Consider the following 12,208-nt stretch of genomic DNA (forward strand, 5'->3'; position numbering starts at 1 on the left):
GTGGCAGAAGGTGGTTGAATAAAGTGTTGCTGTCCTTGAACTTCTGAAAGAAGACACTTCCGGAACTGCCTTGCAAAGAGTCATTTTTATTCTAGGACCACAAATATGATGAGTTTTCAGTTAAAATTGAAAAAAACAAAAAAACAAAACCACTCTTTTGAATAGCCACAAAGATAATTCTACAAAAATGAGTTTTAATATTTGAGTGGGGATGCCTGTTTGACTTTCATTTATGTGACACTCAAGCAATCATATAACCTGCACATAAAAAGCTGTTTACTACTACTAATAGTAATAATACTGTTGGTATTTGTTAAGCGCTTACTATGTGCCAAGCACTCTTCTAAGCACTGGCGTAGATACAGAGTAATCAGGTTGTCCCACGTGGGGCTCACAGACTGAATCCCCATTTTACAGATGAGGTAACAGGCACAGAGAAGTTAAGTGACTTGCCCGAGGTCACACAGCTGACATGCGGTGGAGCCAGAATTAGAAGTCATGACCTCTGACTCCCAGGCCCCGGGATCTTCCCACTGAGCCATGCAGCTTCTCCACATCAACTTGATTTGTATAGAATATGAATAATCTATGAAATCCAGCCTTTCTCTATTCTCTTTTAGTTTTTCCTGAGTCCAAGCCAAATTAGGGCCCAAATGGGTTTAATTAATAAAATCTCCTTTTAGGCAGCGCTGATGTGCATGTAATGGGGAGATCAGAGCTCACTGCTTCCTAATTAATCACTAAATCTGTAAATCTGAATGGAATTTGTAATCACTCCATTAAAGTGAGTCATTACGCTGTTTTTCTTAGAAGCCCAAAAATGCTAGTGTTAAGGATGCTTTATTTTATACCTTTTTATTCAGTTATCAAATGAAACATTCAGATGGTGACCTCAGAAAACCTGTGTGACTTTTCAAATGTTAGCTGAATTGGTTTCCGATGTATCAAGGTTTGTTGTCGGCTTCCAAAATAAGAGCAACAAGAAAAATGCTTAACATCTTCACAGATTAATGAGCCAATTAAAATACACGGCAGTGACTTAACTCTAACACCTCTTCCTTCATTACATTCCAACTCTTCAAGACTTCTTAATTATACTAACTATAACTTAATTTTCCCATTTAAGCCTGCTGAAACCTGCCTTCATGCACCACCTAGTGAATTGTCTAAGAAATGCAAAGGGTTGTGGGTCCATTTTTGATAATGTATAATTCTCACTCTTTTGTCCAAGTGTATTTACTTTTAATAGCAAATACAAGGAAAACGTCTGGCATAGAGAAAGTGTCAGGGGGCCTCTTTAAGACAACAGTGAAAATCAGCCTGACAGTCCTTTAACTGTCTAGTAAATGTGGCTGCCAAGAGAGGTTCTTTAAAAGATGCGTAGGGAGAAAAACACAGAGTTATGATACACACTGAGTGGTAGCGATATGGGGGGATGCACAAGAATGATGTTTGTAGACCCTCAAGCAGCACCAGTAAAGAAACTATTAGTTCGGGTAAACAATTCAACAGTTATACCCTAGGGATTCCCAGATTCTATTCCAGTCCCATCACTAACTCACCTAATGGAGCATGGAGACCCTCTGCAGTCCACATAATGTTTCCCCAGATATAATTCTGAACCAGGTGCTCTTTTTCTATAACCATTATTCTAACAAGATTTATCCATTAAGTCCTGAAAAGGAGCAATAAAGAATAGTCACCCTTTAGAAATCAGACTAGAAATTAGACTATTTCAGGTTCAAGATTTCTATATTTCCATGCCTGTTCATTTTTCTAAAACACAGTTATTTCATTTTCCTTTAGAAGAAGCTAAGCACTGAATTTTGATATTTCAAATGAAGAACTAGTATCCATTCAATAAAACCAAGATTTTACTGCTGGGTCTGAAAGGCTAAAGCCAACACCGGGTTGGAAAAATTGTATAGCATTCCTGTTTGTCTTTAGAGCAAAATCTGATTTGTTAAATGAGTGAAATTTGAAACTTTTTTTGCGATAGGAAAGAATTTAAAAGCATTAGTTCAAGTCACTGATCCAGAGTTTTTAATTAAGATTAAATTTTTGGGTGTTCACTGATTGGCCCCAGGGTCTGTTTCTTTGACAGAAACTGCCCAAGGGTGTTAGTAACTCCTGCTTTGCCCCCCCCAGACAAGGCCCCACACCTTCTAGTGGAACTCCAGAGTCTGACTGTCCTATGGCCCTGTACTGTGGCAGTGGAGCAGAGGGAGGGGAATGAAGATTGGGAAACACAAATATTCTCTGACACTCAATAAGAAAATAATAATGATGGCATTTGTTAAGAGCTTACAATGTGCCAAACATGGTTCTAAGTGCTGGAGTAGATACAAGATCATGAGGTTGTCCCATTTGGAGCTCACAGTCTTAATCCCCATTTTACAGATGAGATCATTGAGGCACAGAGAAGTTAAGTAACTTGCCCAAAGTCACACGGCTGACAAGTGGTGGAGGCAAGATTAGAACCCATGATCCCTGACTCCCAAGCCTGAATTCTTTCCACTAAACCTGGCTGCTTCTCTAATCTGATTGCCTCTCTCAATCTGATAAACTGTTGGGATTTTTGAGACACAGTGAGTAAACCTTATCGATAGAGAAGCAGTGTGGCCTAGTGGAAAGAGCACAAGCCTGAGAGTCAGAAGGACCTGGGTTCTGATCCTGACTCTTCCACTTCTCTGCTGTGATCTTGAATAAATCACTTAACTTCTCCATCACTTAGTTACCTCATCTATAAAATGGGGTATCTATAAAAGGACTTGTGAGCTCCATGTGGGATATGGACCGTGTCCAACCTGATTAGCTTGTGTCTACCTCAGAGTTTAGTACAGTGCCCAGCACATAAGAACTGCTTAACAAATGCCATAAAAAACAAACCCAATAGCTTGGTCAATAAACAGTCTTGGCCCATTCAGAATCAGTCCAAAATACCAATTTTCCGCCAGAAAACTTATTTGAAAACATTTAGTTTATAGTGAAGATATGGTCTGATTTCTTAACTGAATGTATAATTTAGAATATGGAGTAATCAACAAGTGTGCAACGTTTTCTCATTTTTTCCCTATGTAGGAGCAGTTTTCCTGTGGATTCATTATTGTGGCCTTTTTTTAATTTTAAATTTGCATATTCATTGTTCCTCCTTTCAAAGTGGTTATTATAAAACCTTTACTATATTTGTTTTTAAGCTGCATTAGTCACCAGTCTCTGATTTTTAAATGGCAGAATTTGACATCCTAAGAAATATCTTCTCCCAGACATAGGAATGAGCATTCTTTAGACCACTCTCAAATATCTGAGACACTTTATTGAATCAATCACATTTCACAAACAGAAACCATGAACAGTTTTTATTGTAACAAAAGTAAAACATTATTTATGGAGACCGTTTAAATAAAAATTCAGCTAAATTGACACTCTCATAGAGTAAAAGCAGCTTGTATAATTGGCTTTGACCAATAATAAATCACTTATATAATGATGAATATACAGTGTACCAGGTCTTTTGATGTATGTGAAATAATGGCTTTCTCTGTTATGAAAGCCACAGATCTATAACTTCAGCTTTTAAGTACTCAAAATTTGTGCAATTAAAGGGCCAATTTCTTCCAATGGAAACTATTCCAACTTTCTAAAGACATTTTTCTGGAGGTTCAAAGTAAATCTGTAAATAAAAATGGAACAAGTCCATTTCACAAAACCACTGAATGCTTTGAATCTGTTATTGTAAACCCACTTTTCTATAAACAGCACATCCGTGCAGAATTCAATACTGTCCTCATGTCTAATCATTTAAAGCCTGCCCTACCTCCCTGATATTTTCCAATGAGGCTTTAACTATTAAGGGAAATGTAAAACTGAGCAATAAGTAGGATTGATTAACAACATGTCTACCAACTCTGTTACATTGTACTCTCCCAAGAGTTTGATACAGTGCTTGACCTAATCAGTACTTCGACACAGGCTAAAGTAACCAGTCAATCACATGTACTGAGTGCAGTGCACTACACTAAGCACTTGGGAGAGTACAGTATAACAATATAAAAGACATTTCCTGCTCACAACAAGCTTACAGTCTAGAGGGAAGGACAGATATTATTATAAATAAATAAAATTATAGATATGTACATAAGTGCTGTGGGGCTGGAAGATGGGGGATGAAAAAAGGGAGCAAGTCAGGATGATGCAAAAGGGAGTGGAAAAAGAGGAAAGGAGGGCTTAGTAAGGGAAGGCCTCTTGGAGGAGATGTGCCTTCAATAAGACTTTGAAGGTGGGGAGAGTGATTGTCTGTTGGATATGAGGTGAAAGGGCAATCCAGGCCAGAGGCAGGACTGGGCAGAGGTGCGAAGTGTGTGGGTGGGGTTGCAGTAGGAAAGTAGCAAGCTGAGATAGGAGGGGCAAGGTGATCCAGGCCTGATGGTAAGGAGTTCCTGATTGATGCACCTCCATGGCTGAGGTCAATTAATGAATGGGAAGGAAAAAGGGATGTTTATTTGATTCATTTGATTCTCAGTAAAAATCTCTATGGGAAAGGAGAGATGAGTTTTTAAAAATTGTGGCCTGAATTACCTAGCTCTTTGACAATGTGGGGCCTGGTGATGAATGAAATGAATCAGATTCTCTGTTAACAGAATCTCCAGATTAGCATTTAGTTAACAGAAAGCATTTTTATTCAAATGGGAAGATGAAAAACAGTGATAAAATAGCTGTATATATGCATTTTTATTCTATTTTAAAGGAGATTAACTAACATATATTTTTAAGGTATTTGTCCAACCTGATTGTATTGTATCTACCCCGGCACTCAGTACAGTGCCTGGAGCATAATAAGCACTTAAATAACATTTTTTTAAAAAGGAGATGGAGGAGGGGACGACAAAAGAGCTAGAAAAACCAGAAGGGGACGGTGTCAGTGAAGCCAAGGATAGACAGTGCTTCCAGGAGAAAGTGTGGGCCACAGTGTCAAAGGCATCTGAAAGGTTTAGGAGGATTAGAATGAAACCATTTCTAATTTTTTCTTCACACAAATTGATACTAACAAGATTGTGGAGCAATGTTTAGAATGAACACTTTGTTTCTTTTCCTAATTAGTACCCCATACAAATATTAGCTTAAGACAGTGTAGGTATACAATAGTTTTTTTTTATTTTTTCTTCTTAATATCTTTATTTGCAGAAATTAGGAGATAAAATGGAAAGCTCACTGGCCACTATTCAACACAGTGTGAGCTAATTAGACTTTAACTCCAAATTTCTTTCTGTAATTCAAGTGTACCATTTGTTCTATTCTTACTCCTGATCTGAAAAAGAGTGTTTGGGGTTTTCATGTCTCCAAAGATTAAATTTAGAATCTATATAAACCTTTGCCCAGTCTGTTTTTATGTTATCTGAAATGGACAATTGCTTAGTTAACCTAATACCCGGTTTAGTGATGAGACCTCAATTTGATTACTGAGTAGGAATTCTTGTACCCATCACTATCCTATTCCTTTTTCCTTATTTTAGTGTCTGTCTCCCCTATTAGCCAGAAAATTCTCTGCATGCAGGAATCTTGCCTTATAATTCTGTTGAACTCTCTCAAGTGTACACAGTAGGCACTCAATAAATACAACTAATCAACTGACAAGTCGATAGAGGCGTTAAGAAAAGCAATGAGTTTGATCACTGTGTTAGGAACACTCTTTAGAGCAACAGTGAGTTTGAGAAAAACCATGGCTAGTTTTGAAATATTGGAATTCTCACTTCTCCTTGCTGGAAGAAAAAGATAATTTTCACTCAACTGCTTCTAGGAGACTACCATGATTCAAACCAGCTAGCCCCAAGGTGAAATCAAAAATCAAAAGTTCGAGTTTTGAAATGAGCAAGTGGGACAAACCTTATAAATGGAATCTCCCATTAATATGGATAAACAGATTCACTCTTCATTACACATGGATTTCAGCTTGATTTTTCTTTGTCCTGACTGGGGATAGTTTGCTCTTGATCCCTTCGGTTCCACCCCTTGACAAACTGGAAAAGAGTAACCTTGGGGTCCTCAGAGTCAGAAAGATGCGCCTGTATTCCTTTCGGAAATTCCGGTTGAGAAGCCCATAGATCACGGCATTCAGACAACTGTTAAAGTAGGCCATAAAGTAGCTCATAACAAACAGCCACTCTGGAATCTGTGGTGCCACTTTCCAAGGATTGATAGCAACGGCAAGACCTATAAAATTTAATGGTCCCCAGCAGACTGCAAACAGGATGAAAACCACAAACATAGTTAGGAAATTTTGAAAATCGGCCACTCTTAGCTTCTGCTTGGAGTCTTGCCTCACCCGGTGTTTGACTTGAACCACCAGAATCCATATCCTCATGTAGCAGAACGTCACCACTGACAGAGGAAGGATAAAATGGATGACCACTACTGTAATGGTATAGGATGAACTAACTGTTTGGGTGAAGGTACAGGAGTAAACCCGAGGATCATACTGAAGAGAGCCCATAAAAAAGTTTGGCACGATGGCTGCCACTGTTAATAGCCACATCAGGCAAAGGAAACGGCATGTGTTCTTGAGGGTGAACAGGCTGTCATATCGGAGGCTGTGACAGATGTAGCAGTATCTGTTGATGGCGATGGCCGTGATATTAAAGATAGATCCAATAACACTTAGACCTGTGAGAAAGCCACTGATTTGGCAGTGAATGTTTCCCAGAGTCCACCCATTGTGGAAAATTGCACTTAAGATTAAAGGGTAGGGATACACTGCAACAACCAGGTCAGCCACAGATAAACTGATCACAAAGATGTTCCCTAAAAAAGTAAAGAGAAAAAGGATTAATCATTACATTTTCATACGGGGGTTCAGCCAAAGTTCAGAGGTGAGGAAAAGCAGCCATCTTACTATCAAAACCCCTTCTTTCAGCTAATGGAAGTTATATGGACAACATCATTCCTAGGTAGAGAGGTTTTTTCTGGCTATGAATCTGGGGAGAATACCACCTATTATAACCAGGTTATCCTCAAATGGAAAACATAATGTATGCTCTTTAAAGGTGTAAAAGTACTCCTGTGAGAATGACAAAGGAAGCGTTAGCATTTATGATCTGAGGGATGACAAAGATATTATGCCTTTAATTGTAATGCTTTGATTTTTCCTCATCAACTTGTAGAATGGCTTGTCTTATTACTGCACACATACAGATACCAAGTTCCACTTGTTTACTTTTATGAGCTGTGTATCAGTGAATTCTCTGTGAACAGAACCATTTTCATTGTTAATTCTACTAATAAAAATAATGGGCTGCCTGTGGCTTTGTGTGTTCCCTTGCTCTGGGACTCAGTCACTCTTAGGCACAGCTGTTCACTACAACCCATCATGCCACCCATTCACCCCTAGTATTACTCCTATTAACAGAACTTCACAGCAGGGAGAGGGAAGGCTTTGGAGAGTAGAGAAAACCCTAAGAAGCTTCTTAAGTAACTACTAAAGAGCCGAAGATCGGTCCATTGCTTCCTGTTTCCTTTAGATAACCATTTAACTCGGAAGAGTTGTTAATCAATCACATTATTAAGGTTTACAAAGTGCAAGCTGTAATTAATACAGGAATATTAATTAAGGCAGGTGATAGGGGCTTAGAATTTAAAGTGGGAAGGACAGCCACACAGAGAAAAATCAGTAAGAACCACAAGATAACATGCATACTATATTTAGCAACTTGAAAGTAAATAAAAATCAAAAAATGTAACAATTCCTTAATAACTATCTATAACAAGTTAGGCAGCTTGCAGTGGGAGATTTACTGCTGATACTAATATTTTTTAGTCAAAGTCCGCACAGAAATAAAGAAAAGCACATGGGGCTAAAGTTATGCAAAGAGGAATTTATTTTCTGTTTCATTCACTATTATATGTTGGAGAGCTTCCTCCCCTCTCTAAATTGCCCCTATCCCACAAATGGGCAGGTCCAAATTCATTCATTCATTCAATTGTATTTATTGAGCGTTACCTGTGTGCAAAGCACTGTACTAAGTTCTTGGGAGACTACAACAGAAACATTCCTGTCCACAATGAGCACACAGTCTAGAGGGGAGAGGGCAGTAATATAAATAGATAAATACATTACAGAAATATATAGATATATGCATATGTGCTGTGGGGATGGGAGGGAGGATGAATAAAGGAGCAAGTAAGGGCAGTTCAGAAGAAAGTGGGAGGAGAGACACTTCCCTCTACTAGGGACTTAAAGTTTGCTATATTCCTGTGACCATTATTTAACTCTTCTTTTTAAGCTTATTCTCCATCCTGCTGCTTTTCTTATTGGAGAGCCACTAATAGATCTAAGCCTCTGCCAACTCCCACTTTCCTCTTCTGCTCCCTGACTCCCTCCTTAGCTGGACGGGCCTGGCTGGGGCTGCAAATTCACGGTCCAGACTTCCTGACCATTGGGACTCTGGGTCCACAGGAAGCTACCTGTGATAATGTGACCATGATGCCTCTCCTTTCACACCCTACCCACCGTTGCTAGAGACATCTGTCTTGTCAAAGTGGGAGCAGGCAGAAGAGACGAGAACCCACCATGCTAAAGTACCTGTGATGAGAATTCAAAGGAGCCCTACACCAATAGAGTAATAACCATGTCACTTAAGCATTATGTGCCTAGCACCATTCAAAGCACTCAGTTAGAGGTAAAATAATCAGATTGGACATAGTGTCTGTGCCATGTGGGACTCAGAATCTAAGAGGAAGAGAGAACAGGTATTTTATCCCTATTTTTACAGACGAGGAAATTGAGGCAAAGAAGTTAAGTGACTTGCCCAAAACCCAAGAACAGCCAAGTGGCAGAGCCAGGATTAGAACCAGGACCTCCTGACTGTCGGTTCTATTCTTCTTTCCACTATGCCATGCTGCCTCCATCAAAAGGAATTAAGGAAATGTGAAATCTGACCAGAATGTAAAAGGGAACTCTAAAAGTTGTAAAATTTTGATTGCATATGTCTGTTAAGTATTTTAATAAGAGGTGCAACTGGAAACTACATCCCCTTGATTCTATTTATTGCAATTAAGTTGTCTTGTTTTTGTCTGTCTGTCTCCCCTGATTAGACTATAGGCCCATCAATGGGCAGGGATTGTCTCTGTTACCGAATTGTACATTCCAAGTGCTTAGTACAGTGCTCTGTACATCGTAAGTGCTCAATAAATACTATTGAATGAAATGAATGAATGAAACACTGCAAAAGGCTAATTCAAATGGAGGATTAAAACAACTTTAGGATTTAAAACAGACCCCCTGCTGCTCAAATTGCTCATCAGACCTCACTTGTTTAACCTACTTTCCCATCATCTTAATGAGGTGATAGAGGCTTACCATGTGAAGGTTGTTTCTCAAAGTTGGAGCAAGTCAACCACCTTCAACCAGAGCCAGGAGAGAAGAGAGATTTGTTTCCTTCCACCCCCCACCACCTTCAGGACTCTGGGAACTTAACTCCTCTCAGGACCACATCTTCTTTACAGTTGCAAAAGATAGCGAGTCCACTTCTTTGCTTCCTGGGAAATGTAATTTCTCCTCTCCTTCTCTGCAAATCCCCTGCTGGATATTTTGAAAATACAAAGCTCTCACCTCAGACTGACTATAATACAGCCCAGACTACCATTCCAACACTGGGGCAACTGTGACTGCCTAGACCAAGAATGGTCAGTAAGACTATTCCCTGCCCAGAAGCAAAGAACCACTGCTTTTTTGGTCATTATTGAACTTTTTACCGAATTTGCATGGCTATTTCTTTCCCAACTTGTCCTTGCTCCCCTTACTCCATTTTAGATTATGAGTCTATTCTGGGCCAGTTAAGATATCCATATCCTTGTACTTTTACCCAAAAGTGAGCAAAGTAAGCACTTAAATACCAGGTAATGATGTTACAGGGTGGGGAGAGATGCAAAAATAGAAAGCTTAGATTACTGAATACCTATGTGTCACCCCAATTTGAGCCAAAGTCAATTAATCAATGGAATTGAGCACTTAGTGTGTGCAGAGTGCTTGTACTAGGCACTTGGGAGAGAATAATGTAGTAAATTTGGTAGACATGTTCCCTCTCCTCTAGGAGTTCATGGTCTAGAGGAGACCACTGAGTAGAAATGTCCCAGAGGCAGGAGGAACTGTCAGATTGCAGAGATGGAGAGAGTTTGGGGTAGTGAGGTATATTTGGGAATCATTTACATAGAAGTGGATGATGAAGCAGCAGAAGTGAATGAGCTCCCCAAGAGAGTGAGTGTAATCAAATCAATCAATGACTTATTTAGTGATTACTGTATGCAGAGCACTGTGTTAAGCACTTGGGAGAGTACAATGCATCAGAGTTGGTAGACATTTTCCCTGCTCACCAGGAACTTACATAGTGGATGGGAAGACAGGCACTAAAATAAATTATGGATGTGTACCTAAGTAATGTGAGTGGGATGAATATCGAGTGCTTAAAGGGTATAGATACAAGTGCATAAGTAATACAGAAGGGGAATTGAGGGCTTAGTCGGGGAAGGCCTCTTGGAGGAGATAGGATTTTAATAAGGCTTTGAAGGAGGGGAGAATGGTGGAATGTCATTCATAAAGGGGGAAGGTGTCACATTCCAGACCACAGGGAGGACGTAGATAAGCGGGCAGCAGGAGAAAGACGAGATCGAGATACAGTGAGTAGTTTGGCATTGTTGGAGTGAAGTGTGCCGATGGGATTGTAGTAGGAAATAAATGAAGATAGAAAAGGATAAGCTGATTGAGTGTAATAATGTGCATCTCCTTATTCTCTATTACTTCCTCCTATCTGTAATTCATTTAACTGTCAGTCTTCCCACCTAGATGGTATATTCTTTGAGGGCAGGGATCATGTCTAACAATTTCATTGTTTTCTTCTAGCCACTTAGCACAGTGCTCTGCCTATACAAGGTGCTCAGTAAACATTATTGATGGATTCATCTATGTGTTTCCAGCTCTGAATGTGCTAAACTACTGAGGGAGCCAGGGGAGGAAGAGAATGTGAACTCAAACAAAATTATCAGAAAGTCCACTGAGCTGAAAACAGTGAGGACTAACTGACCACTGAGAAGATTTCATCCCATCTCATTCTGTTGGGTTTCTGTCTAAATCTGGGTCTTCTGTGTAAGGTATATCACTCTGCCCTCATAAACCCAGTTTCATTGCTAGAAATAGGGTAGTACATTAGCTGCAGGAATAATTGCTTTGCAGAGAAAAATTATATTCTGTGACCTGTGCAGTTCAATCACCTTGCAGAGAAGAATTATATTCTGTGGGTTGTGCAATTCCACTGAAACTAACACCGATGGAAAAAATGAGAGAAAATATCAAATCACTCCTAATGTTTATCAAAGAATGTGGAAAATGTCATTAGGCCTCCAATTTCTCTGGGGAGAACAACAACAGGTTATCCAATTAAAATCTGAAAGAACTTCAGGCTGAAGTAAATTCTGAGATTGCAAGATCCCTGTTGCTAATTATAAAAGTCTGCCAGAAGGCAAGAGGAAAACAGAAGGTTAAGCGTTGTCCCCACCTTATCTTTAGGCACATAATTATCATTACTATACTGAGGATAATAATAATGATAACTGTGTAATTTTTTAAGCCCTTACTATATGCTCAGCACTAAGACCTGGGATAGATCCAAACAGATCCAAAACAAATTGCTTGCTAAGAACTGAGGTTCATCATGGATTCACAGAATACTGTACCACCTTCTCTCCCCTCAGGCTATCATATTTGCAGGGGAGATTGTTGTATCTGTAATTTTCCCCCTACCTGTAATTTTCCTCCCCTCTTATGCCATTACTAAATTGTAAACTCACTGATGGCAGGAATCATGTCTACCTACCCTACTGTACTCTCCCAAGCATTTAATTCAGTGCACTGCATGCAGTAAGTGCCATGGATTGATCAACTGATTTCCTTTCTTGCAGACAGTGATATTTATTTTTGGAAAAGATACTGACAGAAAAAGGTAAAGAGTGATTTAAAAGAGTTACTCCTCTGTTGGGCTCCAGAGACTGTGTCAGTGGGTAAGGGTAACTGTGACAGGCCTAAGGCCTCGACTCCATCTTCTTCGGCTAAGTCGCCAGTTGCTCTTGGGGAGCACAGCACAGCCCTGACAAGTACCTTTCTTCTCTCTCGGAGCCAGCAGATCCTTTGGCCAATACCCGAAGGGCTGCTGATAAAGAGATA

At 39.6% G+C, this 12,208-nt stretch overlaps 1 protein-coding gene across 1 annotated transcript in view; it reads right to left on the minus strand.

Moving 5' to 3' along the window:
* Positions 1-4,848: 4,848 nt before the first annotated feature.
* The window catches only part of GPR50 (G protein-coupled receptor 50), a 35,932-nt gene continuing 28,572 nt past the window's right edge, over positions 4,849-12,208 (minus strand). The window contains exon 2 of the mRNA XM_001512887.3: positions 4,849-6,798. Within this exon, the coding sequence (XP_001512937.2) occupies positions 5,933-6,798 (866 nt within the window). The 3' untranslated portion in view covers positions 4,849-5,932. The remainder of the gene's footprint in view (positions 6,799-12,208) is intronic.

This window comes from Ornithorhynchus anatinus, chromosome 6 (assembly GCF_004115215.2).
Source record: "Ornithorhynchus anatinus isolate Pmale09 chromosome 6, mOrnAna1.pri.v4, whole genome shotgun sequence".
NCBI lineage: Eukaryota > Metazoa > Chordata > Mammalia > Monotremata > Ornithorhynchidae > Ornithorhynchus > Ornithorhynchus anatinus.